This window comes from Lithobates pipiens, unplaced genomic scaffold (assembly GCF_037356315.1).
Source record: "Lithobates pipiens isolate NorthernLeopardFrog02 unplaced genomic scaffold, aLitPip1_a1.2 Scaffold_18, whole genome shotgun sequence".
NCBI lineage: Eukaryota > Metazoa > Chordata > Amphibia > Anura > Ranidae > Lithobates > Lithobates pipiens.
Genome location: NW_027507758.1, coordinates 484,610,136 through 484,636,018, shown reverse-complemented (window position 1 = coordinate 484,636,018; position 25,883 = coordinate 484,610,136). Strand labels below are relative to the sequence as shown.

The window sequence follows — 25,883 nt, the reverse complement described above, 5'->3', positions numbered from 1 at the left end:
AACAGGGACATGTAATTACAATTCTTGATATAATATTTCACAGGAGGGCCCGTTCCTGTGCCCACCCAGAGTAACTGTGAGGACTTATGGTGTTGTGGCACCAGCACCACAACCACCAAAGGTCAATTTTTCTACCACTGTTCAACAATGGCATGTAATTACAATTCTTGATATAATCGTTCACAGCAGGGCGCTCCAGCGCCCACCAAGAGTCACTTTGAGGGCTTACAATGTTGTGACAAAACCAACACCTTGTTCCGCCATTTCTGCAGAGCATATAGGGCAGGCCCCTACTTTCAAACACCCAACTTACAAACGTCTCCTACTTGCAAACGGAAGGAGACAACAGCAAGTGAGATGAAAAAAGATGGATGACAAAACAAATTATACAGGGGTGATAACCCTTCCCTATGTTTTCCAAAAAGCTTAAAAATTGTTTTTTTGACTGGAACTACACTTTAAAAATGTACCAGTTGAAAATTATAAACAGATTCAACTGAACACAACAAACCTACACAGTCCCTGTCTTGTTTGCACCGCCTGTATACTGCTGTTCTGAGTATATAGGGCCTGGGGGCCACACGCATTTCCTTTTTTTTTAATATGGGTACGGGGTTTCCCTTAATATGCGTACAAGACCCAAAGGGGCTGGTAATGGGCAGGGAGGGCTACCCATGCCATTTTTCTCAATGATTTTCAACCATATTGCAGGAACCAGATATAACATTAAAACCGCAAGCAGCTTTAAATGACGTTATTTCCGTTAAATGTCATTTTGTACAGGGACTGTTCTAAACACGGGAAACACGTGGCACTTCACAGGCATACTACAGACACCCCCCAGGCACCATATTTAAAGGAATATTTCACTTTTTTTCCCACTTTAATCGTCATTAAAATCAGTGCTCCTGCCAAAACGTCCGTTTTTAAAACTTTTTTTTGCATTGACCCATGTCCCCTGGGGCCGGAGCCAGGTCCCCAAACCCTTTTTAGGACAGTATCTTGCATATTAGCACTTTTAATTATGAACGTTCGAGTCCCATAGACTTCAATGGGGTTCTAACGTTCGTACGAATTTGGGGTCCGTTCGAAAGTTCTGGTGCGAACCGAACCGGGGGGTGTTCGGCTCATCCCTAATTAAGAATTTCAAAATCAAATTACATCACTTTTTTACATAGTTACCTTTTGCAATGCATTTTTCTCAGCAAAACTCCAGCCTTACCATTTCTAATGAAAGTATAAAAGTGCAGAAACTTTTTGAAGACCCCTCATATTTCATGTTCCTGTTTTATCAGTAAAACAAGATTATTTGTTTTAAGGTGAAAAAAATAAATACTTGCGTTAGTGAATTGTTAATTTTGTAAATATGCATCAGTGGATTATTCTTTGAAACATAAACTACTCTTTAGGCAAATAAAAAAGTCAGACTTTAATGCAGGTCTGCGTTCATTAGTCAATTATTAAATGTATCTGGTAAGTGCAACTAGCCTTGACTTGATTTCAGCTTCTTGCAATCCCCTATACAGCAGTAATCAGACTGTGAGAGGGAAAGGCAGTACTGGGAGCCAATCATGTAAGTTTAGATTTAACATTTATAGATTAGAAACAATAGCGATAGCTTTGGTATTTCCATTTAACCTAATAAAGCATGCCTCCAAACTGGGAGCCTAACTGCTTACATCAGCCTACAAAAATGTAGGAACACATAGGTGATCTTTTCTCAGAGCCATCTAATGATTGTGATCCCCCCAGCAGCTTTGTTGGCTTTTGAGCTCCTAATCTCAATTTAACTAGTAAAATAAAAGTTGATTAGGTTCAACGGTAATGCTCAGAGCTAATTTATAGCAAAGACTTGAATGCAACATCAGGTTTAATGGTAATGCTCAGAGCTAATTTAAAGCAAAGACTTGCATGCAACATCAGAAATATAAATCATTGATAGCTGTAAAGAACCAGCACCGCATAGCAATTCAGATGATCTCTTTGAAACCAATCAGCACATAAAGTGACAGGTGACACTTATATACTGTTTCGTTCACTACCTGTCTTCCCCTGCTCTGTCTATTAAAGGTAATGCATTACCATTTGTACCCTATGGAACATTTTTCTGGAAGCCACATTATTTAAACTGGGCATATCTATGGGATACTCAAACATCTTTATATTAATTAAAATGAGCAATTGCAGGACATTTAGAGCAAGATGGAGTTTCCTGTTATTTGCATCTTTATTGTGGTTGCCTAATGTATAATGTGAGGCTCACATGTGTATTCAATCAGTCTAATTTATGCTTGCCATAGACTAGGCAATTTGGTGGCTTTCAATCACTTTGGAACTGCAGTCGTTTCCCAATTTCCAATACTGGTAATGCAGTGGAAGTCAATCATCTTCACTCTAATCTAACTCAAAAAAATATTAATGTTATTCTAAAACTTGATCATTGGAAACCAGGAAACATTTGTGGTTAAAACTTGAATGAAAGCAGCAAAACTGCCACTTCTTTAGCCAACATAAGGGTAACACCTACTTTTGTTTGTGTCAGAATTGCTTCTCTTCCCATAGAAGCGTATGCAAGGTTGATGAGCTCAAAAAGAGTTCGAATGCATATCAGATACATTGAGTTAGCAAATTGAAATGAGACTCAAACATCTCAAAGTAATCTCAAAAGCAAGCAGCTGTACCTGAAGGCACGTTTCACTGGCCATCTACATAAGCCCTAAGTGTTCTATGTTCCGGACTTCTTTCCTACGCAGCAAATGCTAACAATACAATACAGTTAAAATTGCAATCTTTGAATGAAAGATACCACATTTCATGCCTACCTTTAACACGGCAACAAGTAAAATGTGGACATTCCCTTTGGGCACAGTGATCACACCATAGATCTTTTCTTCCAACATGATTTGAAATTGAATCAAATATGTGTATTGGCTATTTATGTATCTGCTACTGCAAACAAAATACACTCTAATTTTTATTTTATGGTTGAATACCTTTATTTTATACCGATAATATATGCTGGAGGTTGGGGCCACGAAACATAGCAATGCGAGGTGGGGGAGCACTAAACGCATGGCCAAAAAAGCCACCAGTTCAAGTGAGACATTGTAATGCTTTAATTATTAAATAATAAAGTGCTGGAATTTATCACAGGAAGATCTTCAAAGCCGAGTTGTGTTGTATCATGGATTCCAGTGTTATCACATCCCTGATAAAACAAACACTTTTTTCTAAACCGTTATATTACATAGTCATAAAACCAAGCATACATTATAATTAATTACAGTTAAACACTTGTAAACATATATGAGGCACGGGACAAGACATGTATGAAATACTTTTTCACATACTCAGTTATACAGACAAGGTTCATTTTAAATGATCAAGCAGTCTGCACCCCCATTAATGATGATCATAGTATTTTGCTCCCATCTAATTGGGGTTCCTATGTGATCCAACATTATTCTGTATGGTTATAATATTTTCTGTGTTACATTTAAGGCATATTACCTAATACAAAGTTCATTTCTAGGACTGAAACTCCAGAGAATTTTACACTACATGACGCTGCACCTTTTTTTGTAACTGAAGCAGGTAATGTCTTAATTAGCAGTTTCTTAATTTGTTCAAGTAAGCTGCCCTAATTTCAATTTCTAGAAACAAAACATTAATAATATGCACAATAAGTTCACTCTTATTATTATTATTAGATTATATACATCCCCTTAGTGTCCTGCAAATTATGTAACAGACCCAATGATTATCAGGCTTGGTAGAAGACGCCCTTACTTTAACTAAACAAAAGGATTGCTGTAGTCACCAGGTATGGTGGCTCTTTGCTTTCTTATCACTTTAAATGTATCAGTGAGCAGACTCAATGCATGGGGTAACCTATTTGCTGCTATCTGGGAAATTAGCATTATTTTTTAACATTTACACGATTACTAATGGAGTGTATCTTTGTTTTGGTAGAATATGAATCCATACTGATACTCAAAGTCAACCCCAAAGAAGAAGTCACACCTACTGTTGGAAAGCCCTACCACTTAAAGTGCATGAACATCAGGACTGCAGAGCTTCTTTCCAGAAAATATTGTATCCACTAAGCAACTTTGTGTACCGCCAGGGAATAAACAAGCTCGAATGGTGCTGAGACATGGCTACAAAGAACAGCATCCAGCAAAAAATTGGAAGCAGTAGCTTGAAAGCCAACTAAAGGAATTTATGTAGCAATACTAAACTCATAGTAACAATCTTTACAGAGAAAGTTAACCCATTAGAACAGCCTGTATGGTACAAATGTCATAATTTATCCTTGCTATTATTTGGTTGTAAAATTCTACTGACTGGCAGCTCTGTGGAGACAAGAAAATCAAAGCTCAGACAGGTAGGGAAGAATTCCATCATGAGTACACACGTCAGGGCATAGCATTCATCTGTTTCTATGAATGACTGCTCTGCAGGTGGATGGATGGGGCCTTCATTTTTCCTGTTGTTACAGAAAGCAGAATTAAATAGTGTTTTTTGACCCCCTACTGATCTTTAACCATATTGGTTTTATTCCTTAGAGTATATATTTTTTTAAGTTTTGGTAACAGAAAAATAGGTAACACAATGACTGCTCTGGAAGTCAAATTTTAAACAATGAGCCTAGATACAGAAAATCAAGACTGATGCCCCAAAAGCAAATACTTGCAACGACTCATTAGCAATTATCTTCCTTTGCATTGTATGACATTTAATTGTTCACTTTTGTTTTTCTGTGTATGTTCCATGTAAATAGTTGTGTAAATGTATACAATGAGAAATTCATTGCAATATTTGTATAAGCTCATGCTGCCACATTGCATAAATTAAATATAAATGACAGCAGACTATATTTAGTTTCTTATGTGGAATTTGGAAGTTTTTCTTGGCTGGGCCTGTATGTGAGAGCAATAGCATAGTACAGCACAAAGCCATCTGTTCAGTTTGAAAAGAACAAGCTCATATATGGGTTCTGTAGATCAGTCCATTGCGCTGCTGCAGCTAAAAAAAAAAGATAAAACCTGCAATCAGAGCTGGGAGGCGCTGCTGGGAGGCGCTCATGTGAGCTTCCTAGACTATTGTTACCAATGATCCAAAATTCATTAAAAAAGATACATTTATTGGCAATAATGTTGTATTTTCATTGGCGAACTCTTTATTTACAGAAGCAAAAGAATACCCTATGCTGCCAGTTTAAATGAATATTAAAAGATTCTACTACTGGGTGTTGTGGATCACAGTGGAACGGTTTAGAGCAACAATGATTGTGTATTCTGGCATATGTCTCAATCTTGACAGGATAATTGTCATGACTGGTCTATTTCATAAACTACATGCTCTGTAGGTTGGCTGGCCTCAGATACACATATATCCATATTTGAGATATTCAGACTTTGTCATCTCAAAGGCTGGTTGACCATGAGTTCAAAGTCCTATCATATCCAATATAGTATGAAACAAATCAGCCATTCCATTTTGCTGACATGAGGACAGATGACAGAGTCAATCACTGGCAGGTCAGCCATATATATTATAACTATTCATGTTCCATCTTTATGGGGGTAACTGGTCACTGTTTTCTGTTAGGGGAAAACAAAATGTTTACTTCATGATGGTGCAGAGTATTAGCAGCCATTTGATTTGCATTGTCTCTATATAGGAAAGCAGAGATAGTAAGGGGAAATAAAGGATACTTTGCTTCTTTCTTGTTCATTGTTAAAGTGCTTATGTCTATTTGATCACTGTTTCCATTTCTTTGGCTATTGTGTGCACGCCCCTCTCTGAGTGCAATAATGTCTGCTCTAGAACCTTCCTTCATGTGTGAGCTTTTCAATGTACATCTCAGATTTTTTTTATGGTTCTGTATATTACCCAATGTTTACAAAATCAAAATTTTTATATATTGGTAGATTAACTAAAACACAAGAGTTGATGCTCCCCATATTCTTTCCCCATTCTTTAAACAATGACTGCAATCTCCTACTATTGCTATGCTTCCTGACTTTACACTTCACTGTGACATTCACTGAGCCACATCACTAGTGACATACAGCATAATACACTGATACTGAAAAGAAAGGAAAAACATGGCCCCAAATATGATTTACCATGAAAAACATTGCCCTTCCTCAGTTGAAAATAGTAATGTATGTATACATTCGCACATACATTGGGTAAATGCATCATACTCTTCTAGTACAACATAGTAATGTTTTATATCAACCATAAAGAGCTTACTATAACTGGATTGTAGGGTCTACTACAAAGCATCACATTTTATGTGCCTCTTATGTTTATGTGGAAAAATGTGTTACATGAACCCATGGCTTGCCACTGTACAGTATTCAGAGTTAATGTATTCCATGCACAGAAAAATAATAACTAAGATGCTGCACGGACATGTGTCTAACACAGTATTTGTGACTAGTTGAAAAAGAAATTCTGTGTCCAGTATGGCCTCACAGAGTACTCAGCATACACAAAGCAGCAAGCAGACATATACTGGTGTAACAAAGTGCTCCATTGCCTGTAGTGTGGAGACAGACCCTTCAGCCTTTGTTTAAAAACAGGAACATTCAATGGCGTGTTTGCCCAAAGCAGCCCATCAGCGAACTTCTGTCATTATTCTGACAATACTAACATTATGAATGGTGAAATCTGATTGGTCACTATGTGCTACTCTTCACCATTGATTGCCTGACTATATGAGCCTTATCATGTGCTAACCCAGCTCCTTACAGAATAACTAGACACTTCAATTCATATTAACTGTTGCTTGCACCCACATGAACAAGAGATGGCTGCACAGATTTGTTTGGTTTGTTGCTGGAATATGATTGGTGTGTTAGTATAGGGCACATAACATATAACATGTCCCTTTATACTTTTCAGTTTTCCAGTTTTCCATTTATAAATGCATATCTATTTTTTAAACAGCTGGCCTCAGGGGAAAGGACAAGGGGGGCGATTGGTTATTCGGGCTACCGATGTGACCACCAAGACCTAACAACAAATCAGTTACAAAGCTATCTACTGTTTCCTCCACTGGATCTACTAGTTCTGGATCTACTGGATCTATAGACCAGAACAGAAACATCATTGATTTCAATCCATTATTTTGGGGAAAGTGGAAGGATACAGAAAAAAATGCAGCACAATGAGACTCTTTAAGCCAGGTATAGGCACGATGAGGCCCTTGAACTGTTGAAACGCCTAGGCCATTATTTAAGTTAATAAGGCAATGAGAAATGCCAAAAGTGCAGTAACTCATAGAAGCCAGTCTGGCATTGTTTTCTTTGCTGTAAATACCCGAAACTGATGAAAGCTGGTATTTGACTGGTGGCTAAGGTTACATAACACCACTGCTCTCTATGGCATCTAAAATGCTGATTATGTACCCTTCAGGTGTTTTTATTCTGTCACCCTCCTTTGTAACAGGTAATGGTAGCTACACAGTTCTAGAAACCTTGTATAATTTAAATAGATGTATTCTACATTTGATTAAATGTTACTTTGTTATGTTTTTTTTTTCCAATAGACCTAAATAAATAAAGAACTGTAATAAGATAATGAAACATGGGATAGTTCCCACCCCCTTACATGTTCGTAGCCCTAGGCCCAGCTCTCTATGGCATTTCAAAAAATCTAGGTCTGGGGACCTGGTGTGCCTAGAGTGGTGTTTCAGCAGCAGCCAAGTAGCCACAGGATAGCTCCTCCAGCCATGAGAAGAGTACAGAAAATCTCCATACAAGCAGTACAAGTAAGAGTGAGTACAGAGATCTGAGAAGTGAGGCTCTTGTCGTGTTTGGGATTGAGGAGTGAGGTGAATTAATGCTTTAACATGTCAATGAATGAAAGTAAGGTTTGTGGGCACCCATTAAATTCTCATTTGAGCAGTTCTGCGCCGAGACAGTTTGGACCTAAGAAAGGAGCAGAGAAAGAGAAAAAGAAAGAGAGAAAGTCACTTAAAGTGAAATGTCACCTTTCCACCCCAAAAAACATTAGGACACATTTACACCATTTTATGCGTCAAAGCGCAATACAGCTCATGTGCTAATCCATTTTATATAGTCCCTTAATGCATGTCCACATTCTAAAAATGTGCATAACCCCTACATAGCATGTAAAGGATCATGGGTACTGCTTGGTTACATAGTAAGGTTGAAAAAAGACACCAGTCCATCCAGTTCAACCTGAGTGAGTGTCTACAATTGTCCCTATCCCTGTACATTGCACACTCACATCAGTCCCTATCCTCAAGGAGCCCACAATCATACACTAGGGCCAATTTTTGGACAGAAGCCAATTAACCTACCTGCATGTCTTTGGAGTGTGGGAGGAAACCAGAGTAACCCCACCCAGGAACAGGGAGAACATGCAAACTTCAGGCAGGCAGTGTTGTGGTTGAGATTCAAACCAGCAACCCATTTTACTGCTAGATGAGAGTGCTAACCACTACACCACTGTGCCACCCGGTTCATGGATGAGTTTTGGTAGCACATTAGAAAGCAATAGGTTCACCTCACAAGAGATACAAGGTGTGAGTACAACTGTCCTATGTGCTCTCTGGTACAATACAGTTGTATGCAAAAGTTTTGACAGTCTCCTCAACTCAAGAGTTTTGCTAAAAAGATGCAAATATAACCTTTACAGGGGGCAAACATGACATATTCCCAAAATATATTGTTACTACACAGTTACTTTTTATCTGCTAAATTGTGGAAGCCAAATGTTTTTTCACACAACTGCATTTTCAAATCAGTTAATATCAAATAAAACTATTAATATGAGAGTGGATATTGCCAACTTTCTGAAGGTGCATGCTGCAGTGCCATCCTGCTGATCATGGGCATTACTACTTTATGGGATTGATTTATAAAGGATTTGCATAGCCATTGCCCAGTCAGAGTGCATGTACATTTTTTTTTTAGAGAAATGAGCATAAACAAATGTAGACAGATTATATTTTGTGCTATTTGAATTTAAATCATTGATTTAAAATAGAATAGTCTTGAATTGCATATAATTGTATGACAATGGAAATGATGTTGTTTTGAACTAGGCTATTCACATTAATGCAACTCAGCATGGTGCAATTTTGGAAAAGGTTCTTGTAATACTTTGCTGTGATTTCAGTGCGATTTTGGCCCCACACAATATGCAAACCACATCCAAGTTGCACTACATAATCACACCGAACCTTGTATCAAAATCAAAGCAAAAACATCTATTGCAGTGTGACCCTAACCTTATATTACATACAGCACAGGATATGGCCTAGTTACATGAGTTTTTGCCTCTTTTGCTTTGAACTAATGTACATGCACTTTCACTGGGTGAATGGCTATGCAAATTCTTTATAAATCAACCTCTACATGTCACCTGTAGGACAAGCAAAGGCATGTTATGCATCCAAATGCCATGACATAGTCATGTTCATTTCAGGTTGGTGACTCTCTAAGTACTGAAGAGGGAATCAGGCTCTTTTTAACTCCTTATACGATTCTGAATGTTCAGAATTCTCCAACTTTGTTGCTCTGGTGCTGTGTGGGCAGAACTTAACATATAAAACGGTCTTCAGACTTCCCAATATGCACTGGAATATCAGATTGCTGTAAAAGGCACTGAACAGGACTGATATTCACAATCCATCTATGGTGATCGCAGCAACACTTGACTCTATCTGACTCACACAGGGACTTATACTATATAAACATACAGTATGTCACACCCCTCACATTTTTGTATATATTTTATTATACCTTTTCCTGTGACAACACTGAAGAAATGAAACGTTGATACAATGTAATGTAGTGAGTGTACAACTTGTATAACAGTGTAAATTTGATGTCACCTCAAAATAACTCAACACACAGCCATTAATGTCTAAACCGCTGGCAACAAAAGTGAGTACACCACTAAGTGAAAATGTCCAAATTGGGCCCAATTAGCCATTTTCCTTCCCTGCTGTCATGTGACTCATTAGTGTTACAAAGTCTCAGGTGTGAATGAGGAGCAGCTGTGTTAAATGTGGTGTTATTGCGCTAACTCTCAGTGGTCACTGGAAGTTCAACATGGCACCTTATGGCAAAGAACTCTCTGAGGATCTGAAAAAAAGAATTGTTGCTCTACATAAAGATGGCCTAGGCTATAAGAAGATTGCCAAGGCCCTGAAACTGAGCTGCAGCATGGTGGCCAAGACTATTCAGCGGTTTAACAGGACAAGTTCCGCTCAGAATAGGCCTCGCCATGGTCAACCAAAGAGGTTGAGTGCACATGCTCAGCATCATATCCAGAGGTTATGCTTGGGAAATAGACATATGAGTGTTGACAGCATTGCTGCAGAGGTTGAAGGGGTGGGGGGGTCAGCCTGTCAGTGTTCAGATCATACGCCACACACTGCATCAAATTGGTCTGCATGGCTGTCATCCCAGAAGGGCAGTATTCCAACATGATAACGACCCCAACCACACCTCCAAGACTACCACTGCCTTGCTAAAGAAGCTGAGGGTAAAGGTGAAGGACTGACCAAACATGTCTCCAGACCTAAACCCTATTGACCATCTGTAGGGCATCCTCAAACGGAAGGTAGAGGAGCGCAAGGTTTCTAACATCCACCAGCTCCGTGATGCCCTCCTGGAGGAATGGAAGAGGACTCCAGTGTCAACATGTGAAGCTCTGGTGAACTCCATGCCCAAGAGGGTTAAAGAGGGATTTCACTGAAAATCAAATTATTAAAAGCCAGCAGCTATAAATACTACAGCTGCTGACTTTAAATAAATGGACACTCACCTGTCCCAGAGTCCAGCGATGTCGGCAGCCGGGGCCGACCGATCGCTCGGCTCTCAGCTGCTGCCGCCGCCATTCTAGGTGAGGGAATCAGGAATCGGCTTCACTTCCCGGTTCCCTACTGCGCATGCGTGAGTCACGCAGTGCAATAGGAATGGTCCGCGTGTGTGTCCCAGCAGACAGCGCGCCGGGACAGGAAGAAGGCATAGACTCCTGTGGGAGTCTATGCCCGGAAGTGGGTGCAAATATGTCTTAGACCGGTATCTGCACCCCCCCCCCCCTGAAAGGTGCCAACTGTGACACCGGAGGGGGGGGAGGGTTCCGATGAGTGGAAGTTCCACTTTAGTGTGGAAACCCGCTTTAAGGCAGTGCTGGAAAATAATGGTGGCCACACAAAATTGGCTATGTGTTGAGTTATTTTGAAGGGACAGCAAATTTACACTTATAAATATAAAGAGAGAGCACTCCTATGGCCACATCCATTTCAAAGGTCAGACTTTAAAGGCACTTTTGGACGAGAGTTAGAGTATAAAAAAAATATTTTTATTGATAACAATTCATAGGCAGTAAAAGAAAAGAAAAAAGTTAAAAATACATAACGTATAATGGACGAGAGTGCATGGCGCAACGATTCAAAATCTGCACCACATGAACAACAAATGGTGAGCAACAGCAAATTTACACTGTTATACAAGCTGTACACTCACTACTTTACATTGTAGCAAAGTGTAATTTCTTAAGTCTTGTTACATGAAAAGATATAATGAAATATTTACAAAAATGTTAGGGGTGTACTCACTTTTGTGAGATACTGTATGTAACCCATGGGCACCAATGGATAACAGTAAAATCTATAGTGTCTGAAGTACTCAGTTAAGGGGAACGGAAATTAGAAAGAAAGGTAATCAGCATGAGAAAATTAAGAATTTATAGAAAATATGTTACAGCTATAGAAAGGAATGTAATTTATAAAGTAAGCTGAATTTGTGTTTTTAGGGAATCATGTTTATTTCTGTTAAATTCATTGCAGTGAAATACACAATAATGCAAATTTTTGAGGCATCAATAGCAAATCCTAGGGCAGGGGTGCTCAACCTGTGGCTCTCCAGCTGTTGCAAAACTACAAGTCCCATCATGCCTCTGCCTCTGGGTGTCATGCTTGTGGCTGTCGGAGTCTTGCTATGCCTCATGGGACTTGTAGTTCCGCAACAGATGGAGAGCCACAGGTTGAGCACCCCTGTCCTAGGGGTTCACTTGTAAGAATGGCATTATATTATAGCATTGGGCCAGTGCCCCATAGCATAATTTTATTAAGGAACTTGGTGATGTCCCTTTGCACCAATTGGCAGTTGCGGACAATGGTAAATAGCTTATATTACACCTTTAACTGTGAGCTCCTCAAAACTAGTGATAGCTACTTAGCAGTTCTTCATATCCCCTTGTTAAACCACTACATTGTGATCAATAGCTTCCCTTGTTTTGCCCATGTTGTTTGCCGCCCCTTTGCATATGCAGTTAGAAATTCTTTATGGCCCATAGTTAGCTTTTAAAATCTTCCCTCTCTTACATTGAAGGTTCGTGTTGGCCCTTTTGTGCCCCTTTTGATAGCCTCATTTTATATTGGTGAACCATGCCACGCCCTTGTCTCTACTATTATTTGCCCCTACCGTACATGTGCGGTTAGTTGTGGCACATTGATCGTCAGTGCGTGAATGATCTCTCAACTCATCGTTATCTTGTTGTTCTGTAGTTAGGTGTTGCATTCTGGGAAGTTGAACTGTCTCCTTCAGAACTGCAGATCCCTGGGGCGGACTGACCATTGGGGCACTCGGGCACTGCCCAAGGGCCCCATGCCACTAGGGGGCCCCATCAGGGTTGCCAGCCTCAATAAATCTAGGGACAGTATGTGTCTGTGTGTGTATACTGTATATGTGTGTGTGTGTGTGTGTGTGTACGGTATATACTGTGTGGCCCCATAATCTTCTATTGCCCGGGCGACCCATAATCTCCTATTGCCCGGGGCCCCATGAGTTGTCAGTCCGCTCCTGTCTGGGACCCATATGAAAAGTTCTGACTGCTCTCCTTTTCTTAAAACTGGCTCTGATGGGTAGATTAATAATGTACAGAAAGCAGGCCGTACTTCTCCCAGCCTTAGCCAGAAATCAAGCACTTTATAACAGTGTTGAAGGAGAGGAAATTAAAAACAGCAGTCATTCATGAGTGAGATTTCATTTTCTAATCTGTAGATGTAAAATGACCAGTAAAATCTGGTTGCTTTAGGCAACATCTCAATTCTCATTTTCTCCAGATTTAGAAAATCTGTTTATCTGTAACAGCATGCATTTTTAACATTTTTTTCTAATCATTTCATCAGGGATTTAACTTCCCAAATAATATGCCGCGACTGTGGTTAAAAACGTATATAGATATTATAGTTTCAGAGACATTGGTACCACAAATTAAAAAAAAAAAACTTTTTTTGCATTGTATGAACTTCGTACTTAGTAGAAGGGGCAGCAATTTGTTGCAATTAAAAAAATAAATGTTCCATTTGTCTCAGAGTGATCCAAGTCCACTGTATTGCCACTGTTTTAGCAGATTCACCACACATATGTACACTATGTCAGATTTCAATATATTATGATTCCCCCCTCCCCATTAATAGAGCGGGCTCTGCAGTCCATCGTATATCCTCACCGAATGGAGCCAGCCAGAAGAGGGTTAAAAGCATACAGCCAATCATGCATGTCCTTGTCATTGCTGGCCTGCAGCAGAATGCCGCGATGTTGCGTGCACACAGCAAAGGTGTTGGGGGTCTGCAAAAAAATAGAAGAGACATAACTACTAGGACAGCGATTGGCCACGTGTTTACATTAAAATGGTGGACAGAAACGTTACCATTCATGTGTGAATGAGATTGGCAGCTAAGTGGCCTCAAGTGCTAAACTGTTTCACAAGTGATATCATTACCTCCCTTATTAATAGGAAAAATACTGCTACTGTACATAACCTTAAATGTAATTTGCCCGAATTAAAACAAATAACTTTCTTTATTTGTCAGGAAAATATGAAATATTGAACATTATTATTATGAAGTCTTCTATTGGTTCAGCAGGTGGAGCTCTAGTCTCTTATTCATAATATTTTTTGCATGATTATTTTACAGCTGTCCTGACTCCTGAGAGAAAGCCATCGTTTACAGGCCAACAATGGTTTGTCACAGCAGTTGACTTATCTCTTTGCAGGCAGCTAAGTCCCAGGCTTCTCTCAGAGAGCTGCCATACTGGGATTTATCTTAAGCTAACCCATAGTGCTCTTTGAACCCTTTTGTCACCTACTAAATGTTTATTACTGTTTAACACAAAGACTAAAATAGAAAGTGAAAAAGTTATTTCAATAATAAAACAGCAACTAGAATAAAATTGACCCACAATATTATAGCTGGTTATGACTAAGGCCTTATAGGCTGAAACACGTCAACCTTTCTTATTTACGTTTGGTCACTGTGGCTTGTTAATAAATACTACATTTTTTTAAGAGCAATCACCTTTGAGTGATGAGTACGGATCATCTTTTCCTAATTTCTCTACTCAGCCAACGACTGTGGATTGAGCACCTGGGAGCTCTGCTTTCTATGTGATGTATGGGTAGTAGCACTGACTTTTTTGTTTATACACTATTATAGCTGCCTTTTAAAATGTATGCTAAAGGTACTTCCTTAGCTTAGCGTCAACACATGCATTAATAGCCCTTTTAGTTAGTGTCTCCACTCCTGGTCAGCTCAGACTGGACCAGGACTATTTTCACACTTGGTGTTTGCAAGTTAAAATCATTTCTTTCTTGCTAGAAAATTACTTAGAAGCCCCAAACATTATATATATTTTTTCAGACACCGTAGAGAATAAAATGGCGCTTGTTGCAATACTTTACGTCACAAAGTATTTGCACAGTGGTCTTGCAAAAGCATTTTTTTGGGAAAAAATGCACATTTAAAAAAAATAAGAAACAGTAAAGTTAGCACATTTTTTTTCTACATTGTGAAAGATAATGTTAAACCGAGTAAATTGATACCCAACATGTCATGCTTCGTGGAATGGCGACAAACTGGCACTTAAAAATCTCCATGGACAACATTTAAAAATTTCTACAGGTTACTAGTTTTGAGTTACAGAGAAGATCTAGTGCTAGAATTATTGCTAGAATTATTGCTCTTGCTCTAATGATCATGGCCATGCCTCACATGTGTGGTTTGAACACTACTTTCATATGTGGGCGCGACTTACTTATGCATTCGCTTCTGCGCACAAGCACAGAGGAACAGAGTGCTTTCAACTTTACGTTTTTTTTTTCTTATTTATTTTACTTCTTATGTTTTATTTTAACACTGTCTTTTTATTTAAAAAAAAATGATCACTTGTATTCCTATTACAGGGAATGTAAACATCCCTTGTAATTAAAAAAAAAAAAAAAAACACGACAGGACCTTTTTAATGTGAGATCTGGGATCAAAAAGACCTCAGATCTCACATTTACACTTAAAAGCAATAAAAAAAAAATGTCCAATTTAGGCCCTTGGGCGGAAGTGATGTTTGATGTCGCTTCTACATCCAATGGCACTGATTCGAATGGGGGCCATCATTCCCTCACTCAACTTCCTGCCCTTCAGGGAAAAGCATTGGATCATCGGGATGCAGCGGGAGGGGGGCACCTTTTCCGCCACCGATAAAAGTGATCATGCAGCGAATCCGCTGTGGAGACCGCTTTTATCCAAAAGTGGACCGCCCAGCGTTTAAGAAAATACCAAGGTTATGGCAGCTATCTGCTGCCATGACAACAGTATTTAATGTCAAAGTAACGAAGTATATCGATGGTGGGTGGTCCTTAACTGCTTACTGACCCCCTCACGCCTATATATATCGGCAAAAGAGCTCGTACAGGCAGAATCACGAACCTGTACGTTGACCTTTAAGAGGAGGTCAGCGGGCAGGCGCGCAACCGTGGCAAGCTCCGTGAGTCCGTCCGCGGGTCCCGCGGACTCAATCGATGTGATCACCTCACGGAGAGGAAGAACAGGGAGATGGTAATGTAAACAAGCATCTCCCCGTTCTGCCTAGTTACAGTGTCACTGATCTCTGCTCCGTGTGATCGGAGCAGAGATCAGTGATGTGTCATACACAGCCACGCCCACCACAGTTATAAACACGCCCCTAGGACACACTTAACCCCCACACTGGCACCTAGTGGTTAACCCCTTCACTGCCAGTGTCATTTACATAGGAATCAGTGCATTTGTATAGCACTGATTACTGTATAAATGACAATGGTCCCAAAAATGTGTCAAAAATGTCCGATGTGTCTGCCATAATGTCGCAGTCACGATAATAATCGCTGATTGCCGCCATTTAAAAGAAAATGATTAAAAAATGCCATAAAAATATCCCCTATTTTGTAAAAGCTATAACTTTTGTGTAAACCAATTAATAATCTCTTATTGCGATTTTTTTTACCAAAAATATGTAGAAGAATACGTATCAGCCTAAACTGGGGAAAAAACTCGTTTTTTAAATATATATTTGGGGGATATTTATTATAGCAAAAAGTAAAAGATAATGTGTTTCTTTCAAAATTGACGCTCTTTTTTTGTTTATAGCAAAAAAAAAAAAACGCAGGGGTGATCAAATACCACCAAAAAAAAGCTCTATTTGTGGGAAAAAAGGACGTCAATTTTGTTTAGGTGCAACGTCGCATGATCGCGCAATTGTCAGTTTGACTCAGTACCGAATCGCAAAAAGTGCACTGTTCAGGAAGGGGGAAAATTATTCCGGAGGTGAAGTGGTTAAGTGGTTAAGGATGAAGAGCAGGTTTGGGACAGGTTAAGGATGAAGATAGGGTTTATATAGCGTGAGTTTCAGGCGAGACGGTAGGTTTAAGGAGGGACAGTAGATTTCAGGATAGTGAAAGGGTTTCAGGATGAAGAATGAGTTTCAGGAGGTAAAATGGGGTTGCAAAGGCAAACAGGTATCCTCTCTTTCTTATCCATGACACCTTGAAGGCTGTATGTTGTTATTTACTAGTGGTAATTGAGCGTCTCTTGCCATAAACAAAAGTGACTAATCTATGGATGTCACTTACTCAACTACCTATTGCTTTCTCCTCATTGGACATAACACCAATATTATACTGTTGGTCCAGAAACAGGTTATCAATAATTTGGGTTGTAGGTGTGGCACGACTTTACCTTCAGCATGGCCTGTTGATCCTCACTGTACTCCACCTGAGCCTGAGAGAGATTAAGAATGGCCCTCTCCACTTGATCCCGATCACTATTGTAGATGTAGACATAGGGACGTCTGACCACCACATACCTCTTCACCCAGCCTCCGGTGTGAGGCTCCAGAAAATGCAGGTACCCCTTCTTAGAAACAATGGGGCTAAGAAGAAGAAAGAAAATATTTGACTTGTTTTCCAAAAATGTTGTATTTTAAACTAATGATTAACACTCACATATGCTACCTACTGTCCATGAATCACTTGTTTATCTATTGCTTCATTGTGAAGGTGTATATTTCAAATGATTTTAATATGAATATCTATCTATGACACTGTCTGCCACTAGCATCCTTATTTAGTAAAGGCTCGAAAGCTTTAACAAAATGCTTATAGTTTGTGAGTTTTAGTTTTCATGCCATATGTCATTATTGTATACCAATTACTAAATGATTCACACATTGGTGTCCAAGATTTTATTAAAATGATATGTCTTGATTTTTCTGTATCTGTTTCACGGAACCTTCTTAAAACACCACTCACAACATCAGATGGAAGTTGCGTCCCAGAAAACAATACAAATGCTACACAATGTAACGTCTGTTTGGCAGGCACAAAGACACGCACAGTTGTATCTTATCAATGTGTGGGTATTTGTGTATGACTATAATCTAGCATAAATCAGCCTCAGCCTAGTCTTTAAAAAGCACACTAAAAATGTATTGATATCCAGGTCTGGCTGGATCACTCCAGAAACAATGGGTGCCTACAAGAGGTCTTAAAGCTGTTCTATAGCGGTGCTCAAACATCTAATCAGAAGGGGATTCTACTTCTGGTCATTTCAGCACAACGAATGGAGAACTTTTCATACCTGACACATAGTCAATGATGTAAAACTTATTTCATAAAGGACTGACATTTCTGGGCTTCAAAGAATTGCCCCATACACAACATAAGGACCCCAAAGGTAAATGATGAATGTAGTTATTTTAGACTTCTACTTACCTTACCCGGACTTCCTGTATATCTGGAACAAACAAGCAAGTTGGTATCTTGAGCCCTGTGTTGGGAGACTTTTGCAGCTCTTTGGAAGGACTTGGAAGATCCCTCTCAGGACTAAAAGCTAGTGAGAGTGGCTGGGGACTAAAATATCACAAGGGCAGTGTCAATAAAACGCTGTATTGTAAAGATGTCAAACTTAGTAATAAGCATATGACAGTATACATACATACACTGCGGCTTTCCTAAAATGCACATTACCAAATAACTTTAGGTTGTGTAGAGCAAGTTGAACTTCATTATATATCGTACATTAGTGAGCAAAATAGCGCATTAAATATTGTTATAGAACCAGCAAAAACATCTGTCACACATAGATTGTTTAAGTATACATAACTGACCTGGACTCTGGGCTGCAGTATCGCCCTTCTACTAGGGATGGACAGGTGCTGGATGGTGTGAGAGAGGATATCCCTATTCCAGGAAGAGAGGGGTCACGTAGAAGTGTAACTGACATCTCAGACAGCTGAAATAAAAATTCACAAGTTACTAAAGAGGCACGTACTAATCTAAATTTGCCACATAATTAACTTTAATCATGTTCAGAGGGTGGTAATAAACTCTTACCCTATTATAACATATCAAACATTATTGCACACGCTACAGTTTCCTGTAGAACCTTAAATTTACCTTCAAAACTGGTTAACATTTCCAGTGCCTATTATACAAGACTATCAGGACAGCTGTCAGTATTACTGCACTTGCACATATGACTTTGAGTCACTAATTTCTTCTATTTGCCTTCTCTCTATCATAAGAAGCTATTGCAAGCACTGTCACTCTCTACTTTTTTTAAATATTAAAAACACTAGTACTTAAATTTCGACTTATACTCAAATATTAACATAAAACAATATTAACATTGTTTTTAAAATGGAAAAGGGGAGTTTTCACTTACCTGTAAATTCCTTATCTTGGAGTACCGTATAAGACAAAGGGCTTGCATTCATAAACCATGGGTTATACGCAGGCTGTCCAGGTCACTGGACGATGGCAAAAAACTTTGCTAGGGCTGCCAATAGTGCACATTAATATCACCCCACCCACTCAGTGAGACTCCAGGTCTTATGTAAGCAATGAGCAGTGACCACAGGAGACCGGGGAAGGGGCTTGTATCCTGTACTGTACTCCAAGTTAAGGATTTTACAGGTAAGTTATGTTAATTGTACAGTAGAGGACATAGGGCTTGTATTCATTAATTGCCTGACTGCACCCTGACAGGGCGACCTTGCAGAAGGAGGGTCAGTGTTGTAGAGGTAATTTGATGGCTCTTAGTTCCAGAATGTCAATGAGAAGTCTCAACTCCTCTGACGTCCAAGTCCCCTGGACAGTTAGGGCGTGAGTCTGGCATCTGTTGTTACCACCTTCCAGGGCATCGGTAGGAATTACTTTCCTGACTCCAGGGCAGAGTTGGAGATCCACTATGCCAGGAGAGCTTTGTCTGGCAGTATAGATGCATAGGATAATCCAGAGAGCGGACCCGCATGTCCCACACCATAAGAAGTTGAGTTAAAGTGACTGGGTGTGAAACTGGGCAAAGGGAACTGCCTGGAAGGAGGCTACCAATATGCCAGAAGCCCTCATAAAGAAGTGACCTGTAGGGTGCCTATTCGATGTGATATTTCATGTGTGGGAACATAAAGGGCAAGTAAAATTCTGGCTTAGGCTGTGTCCAAGATTAGACTCTGGTACCCCAGATGGTGTGGGGACTGGAGGGCAGACTTTAGAAAGTTAATTATAACTTAGCCAAAAGTTTAAAGGAACTATATCATTCTTTGGCCATTGGCATACAAGGTTCTTGCATTAGACCAACAAGCAGGACAAGCACTTTAAACTCTTGGGGTGCAGAGGAGAGTCTGAATAGTAGTGTTACAAATTGGAGTGTTGGTCTCCCATAGCAAAACACAGAAAGCATTGGTGTAGAGCAGGGGTCTCCAAACTTTTCAAACATGGGGCCAGTTTTCTGTTCTTAAGACTACAATGGGGTCAGACTGTGGCCAGTGGGGGTAGAATATGTCACAGGCCCAGCATCAGTGAGAATAAACATTGCCTCGGGGTTTGTAATCACTAAGAGGAGCAGAGCCCCATCATTGGTATCAGTGGGAGGAATAGTGCCCCATTGTTAGTGTCAGTGGGAAGAATAGTGCCCCATCATTGATATTAATGGGAGGATTAGTTCCCCTATCAGTAGTATCGGTGGCAGGAATTATGCCCCACTGTTGGTGTCAGTAGGTGGAATAGTGCCTCATATTATTGGGAGGAATAGTGCCCCAAGGGCCGGTTAAAGGCTAGCAAAGGGCCGCATCTGTCTCTCCGGTAACAGCTTGGAGTCCACTGATGTAGAGGGAAGATGGGAATGTGCAGATAGGAATCCTGTACAGTGGTGTGAAAAAGTGTTTGCCCCCTTCCTCATTTCCTGTTCCTTTGCATGTTTGTCACACTTAAGTGTTTCGGAACATCAAACCAATTTAAACAATAGTCAAGGACAACACAAGTAAACACAAAATGCAATTTGTAAATGAAGGTGTTTATTATTAAAGGTGAAAAGAAATCCAAACCATCATGGCCCTGTGTGAAAAAGTGATTGCCCCCTAAACCTAATAACTGGTTGGGCCACCCTTAGCAGCAACAACTGCAACCAAGCGTTTGCGATAACGTGCAATGAGGCTTTTACAGCGTCCTGGAGGAATTTTGGCCCACTCATCTTTGCAGAATTGTCCTAATTCAGTTACATTAGAGGGTTTTCGAGCATGAACGGCCTTTTTAAGGTCATACCACAACATCTCAATAGGATTCAGGTCAGGACTTTGGCTAGGCCACTCCAAAGTCTTCATTTTGTTTTTCTTCAGCCATTCGGTGGTGGACTTGCTGGTGTGTTTAGGATCATTGTCCTGCTGCAGAACCCAAGTTCGTTTCAGCTTGAGTACACGAACAGATGGTCGGACATTCTCCTTCAGGATCTCTTGGTAGACAGCAGAATTCATAGTTCCTTTTATCACGGCAAGTCTTCCAGGTCCTGAAGCAGCAAAACAGCCCCAGACCATCACACTACCACCACCATATTTTACTGTTGGTATAATGTTCTTTTTATGAAATGCAGTGTTCCTTCTACGCCAGATATACTTGGACACACACCTTCCAAAGAGTTCCACTTTTGTCTCATCGGTCCACAGAATGTTGTCCCAAAAGTCTTGGGGATCATCAAGATGTGTTGTGGAGAAATTGAGACGAGCTTTGATGTTCTTTTTGCTCAGCAGTGGTTTTCTCCTTGGAACTCTGCCATGCAGGCCATTTTTGCCCAGTCTTTTCCTGATGGTGGAGGCATGAACGCTGACCTTAACTGAGGCAAGTGAGGCCTGCAGTTCCTTGGACGTTGTTGTGGGGTCTTTTGTGACCTCTCGGATGAGTCGTCGCTGCGCTCTTGGGTTAATTTTGGGCAGCCGGCCACTCCTGGGAAGGTTCACCACTGTTCCATGTCTTCACCATGTGTGGATAATGGCTCTCACTGTGGTTCGCTGGATTCCCAAAGCTTTGGAAATGGCTTTATAACCCTTTCCAGACTGATAGATCTCAATTACTTTCTTTCTCAATTGTTCCTGAATTTCTTTGGGTCTCGGCATGATGTGTAGCTTTTAAGGATCTTCTGGTGGACCTTACTGTGTCAAGCAGCTCGATTGTGAACAGGTGTGGCAATAATCAGGCCTGGGTGTGGCTAGAGAAATTGAACTCAGGTGTGGACAACCACAGTTATAGTATGTTTTAACAAGGGGGGCAATCACTTTTTCACACAGGGCCATGATGGTTTGGATTTTTTTTCACCTTTAATAATAAACACCTTCATTTACAAATTGCATTTTGTGTTTACTTGTGTTGTCCTTGACTATTGTTTAAATTGGTTTGATGTTCCGAAACACTTAAGTGTGACAAACATGCAAAGGAACAGGAAATGAGGAAGGGGGCAAACACTTTTTCACACCACTGTATGTCTACTGATGTAGAGAAATTCCCCTTCTACTGATGTGAGAAATTCTCTTGTCTGAGAGAAGCAATGATAGATTTAGCTGGTTCCATCTGGAATGTTGGTACACAAAGAAATATGTTTATAGGGTTTAAGTCCAGTATGGAGAAGATTGGAGGTTCTGAACGCAGCTTTTGAGATGAAACAACTCTGTACTCCATGATTATAGCTAATATCATTGTTCTGCCCAAACCAGGGAAAGACAGTCTTTACCCTGAATCATATCACCCCATCTGATTATTAACCTCAGACGTCAAGCTGTTGGCAAAGGTGTTAGCGACTAGACTTAACAAAGTTATACAGCGTTTGGTGTATCTGGATCAGTCAGGTTTCATATTCACCAGATCAATAGCAATTGACATCTGTGGGCTTTTTCTTAACAGCTACCATCGGATAACATGGTATTGGGCCATTCTCTTGCGCTTGATAGCGTGGAGTGGCCCTATCTTTGGGAGATATTGAAACCTTTTGGCCTTGGGAATTGTTTTATAGGCTGGATAAAATTATTGTACTCTGTCCTCAAGGCTACCATGCTAGTTAATGGATCCCTATCTGCCTCTTTCCCTATTTATAGGTGAACCCGACAGGGGTGTCCACTTTTCCATCTCCTATTTGCATTGGTGACCGAGCTCCTTGCAACAGCCATTCGACAGTCTACTGTATTTTGGAGGGCAGAGAGGGAGGATAAAATATCCCTCCATGCTGATGACGCAATGCTCTTTTTAGGGGACACTAACAGCGCGTTATCCTCCCTTATGTCCAGTATAATGCCTATTGGCTCCTTTTCTGGGGTTGTTATCAACAGGGAGAAATTAATTCCTCCATCAATTATTCTTGTGGGACCAGTTAAACCTCTTTTCAATACCTACAACGGAACTTTGGTGTTCCTTCGCACAGGTTTTTTTTAGTACCTACAGATTCGACAAGAAAAGATGGGAAAAGGATATTGGGACAATCAATGGGGAGACCTGGCAGGCCATCTTAAAACAGGTTGAGAGAGAGATTATCTTAGAGAGCTAGCCCTCTCACCTTTGTGCACTGGTGTACAGTTATGTTGGAACAGGAAGGGGCCACCCCCAAATTGTTCCCACAAAATTGGGAGCATGAAATTGTCCAAAATGTCTTGGTATGCTGACGCCTTAAGAGATTCCTTCACTGGAACTAAGGGGCCAAGCCCAACCCCTGAAAAACAATTCCACACCACAATCCTCCCTGCACCAAATGATTTGGACCAATGCACAAAGCAAGGTCCATAAAGACAAGGATGAGCAAGTTTGGGGTGGAGAAACTTGCCTGACTTGCACAGAGTCCTGACCTCAACCCGATAGAACACCATTGGTATGAATTAGAGCGGAGACTTCGAGACAGGCCTTCTCGTCCAATATACGTGCCTGACCTCCCAAATGCGCTTCTAGAAGAATGGTCAAACATTCCCATAGACACATCCCTAAACCTTGTGGACAACCTTCCCAGAAGAGTTGAAGCTGTTATAGCTGCATAGGGTGTTCCAACTCAATATTGAACCCTATGGACAGAGACTGGAATGCCATTAAAGTTCATGTGCATATAAAGGCAGGCGTCCTAATACTTTTTACAATAAAGTGTCCATGTACATACTGGTTTAAAATACTCCCACCCTCTAGGACAGTGGTTTCCATACTGCAGTTCTTTTCTTGAGTTTATCCAGCCCTTGGGGCATTGTTCCTTTCGCTGATACAGGGCACTATGCCTCCCACTGACACCAATGATGGGATAACATTCCTTCCATTGACATCAATGATGGGGCACTTTTCCTTCCACTAACACCAACAATATGGGGCAAAATTCTGCCCATTAATATTAAACAATTGGGAACTGTTCCTCCTCCTCCTGGCCACAGGTGCTATGTAATTGTTTTACCCCTACTGACCACCAAGCTTGAAACATTGTCTACCCCCAGTGAAGCTGGGGCATTTTCTACTCCCACTGGCCACAGTCTGGCTCCCCTAAAGTCTGAAGGACAGTAAACTGGCCCTTTGTTTAGGAAGTTTGAGGACCCCTACACTAGAACAATCAGTACTAGATTGGAAATTTGAGACTTACCTTGCTCTCACTGGCACTCACACACACATGACTGTAGGTGTACTCTCTGTTAAACGTGTGGGTGAGCAGGCGGAGACACTGTAAAATTAATAAATTAATTAATTGAATCAATGTACAAAATCCTACAAACCTTTTATTCAACCAATGACAATGAGTATTACTGACACAAAGGCAATAGAGAACACCTAGAAAAGGTAAAATATTTGTATCTTGGGGGGAAATTGTAAAACTCTATTGCTGACATCTCCTTTAAAAAAATAATGTTGCCTTGCTGAATCTGGCTAAAAGTGGTTGTAAAGGCATTTCATGCATTGAATGGACACACAGCATAGTGGCTCAGGAACGAGCCTGCTCGGGTGCCCCCATAACAAGCAGGAGCTCCGGCCGGGAACCCGAGAAGAGGAGGATCGGAGCTGCTCTGTGCAAAACCACTGCACAAAGAAGGTAAGTATAACGTGTTTGTTATTTAAAAAAAATCTGCCTTTAATATCACTTTAAATACTGTCTGAGTCACTCACTAAAAGGTATACAGTGCAGAAACTGAACTCTTAATCTGTATGTGTTTGTTCTGGGACAGCAGCTCTGAACGTACTTAAGTTCAATGGATCACCATGACAGCCAATGAACTAGATTGGAGTTGGAAGTTCCAGTATTTTTCTTATGACATACTGTATGTAGCACCCTTCTAGATAGGTGCCAGGATTAAATTTAGTGCTGGCTCACTGTGTTCCTTGGAGCTGTGTTTTTGTTAGGTAAATTGTGTTTGCCTACTGTAATCAGTGTAGCTGCATGTGATTAGTTAGGTCTGCTCAGTGTTCCAGCTGCTGCTAGTTTTGACTGTTTCCTCTGCTTTCCAGAGAACTGGAGAGCTCTCTGGAACATAAGTATGAAGCAATGCAAATAGCAGCATGAATATTTATACAGCCCTGGCCAATCCCAAGGATAATGGCCCCGAAGGCTGCTGGGAGTCTGTATAAGTATTCTGAGACACAGAGCTGCTGGGTCTATTACTTCAGAAGAGGAACGCAGCATGGAGGGCTCTCTGGCCTCCAGGGCAGTGCAGCCATGTGCTTTCTGTGTGTGAGGCCTCAGGTGGGCAACCTGAGGGCCTGGATGCTGAAGCTACAGAAAGCTGAGCAAAGGGCTGTTGTCTGAAGATCTGGTTTGGAATCACCGGAGAAAGATGCTGCATTGATGTTGGAAGAGGGCGACCAACTTTCCCTGGACATTTGTGTATGCAGACTGCTGTGAGAGATCTTAGAAACTTTTGGGCTGCTGCCACCCCTCTTGTACTAGAGAGTCAGCTGTGTGTTTGTCTAAAGGGGATATTGGCTGGTGTCCTGAAGAGCTTAGTCTATCTAGTTCTTTGTGAAGGGACTCTGTTCTATTTGCTGTAAAGGAAGAAGCCTGCTTTTAACTGCTTCTACTACAAGCCAAATCCACAGTTTGCTATTGCAAGAACTTCTGCTTTCGCTTTTCAGAAAGGAGTTTACTGTCCTCAACCTGTACATAATTTTCATTTTTTGAGTATCCCACCCTATCCCAGTTACTCCAAACATAACAAAAAAAAAAAAAAAGAACACCCCTAGACTGTTTTTTGAGGCAAAGAGTGACTATGATCGTGTTCCTGACTGTGAGGCCA

At 40.6% G+C, this 25,883-nt stretch overlaps 1 protein-coding gene across 13 annotated transcripts in view; it reads right to left on the bottom strand.

Annotated features, from left to right (window-relative positions):
* Positions 1–3,092: 3,092 nt before the first annotated feature.
* Positions 3,093–25,883, bottom strand: part of KIF1A (kinesin family member 1A) — a 220,684-nt gene continuing 197,893 nt past the window's right edge. For all 13 annotated transcript variants that reach the window (XM_077488465.1, XM_077488466.1, XM_077488468.1 and 10 more), the window contains 6 exons: positions 24,242–24,319; positions 18,483–18,607; positions 18,088–18,225; positions 17,054–17,246; positions 13,513–13,631; positions 3,093–7,946 (listed from right to left, as the gene is read on the bottom strand). In XM_077488465.1, coding sequence (XP_077344591.1) covers positions 7,904–7,946; positions 13,513–13,631; positions 17,054–17,246; positions 18,088–18,225; positions 18,483–18,607; positions 24,242–24,319 — 696 coding nt within the window. In that variant the 3' untranslated portion in view covers positions 3,093–7,903. The remainder of the gene's footprint in view (positions 7,947–13,512; positions 13,632–17,053; positions 17,247–18,087; positions 18,226–18,482; positions 18,608–24,241; positions 24,320–25,883) is intronic.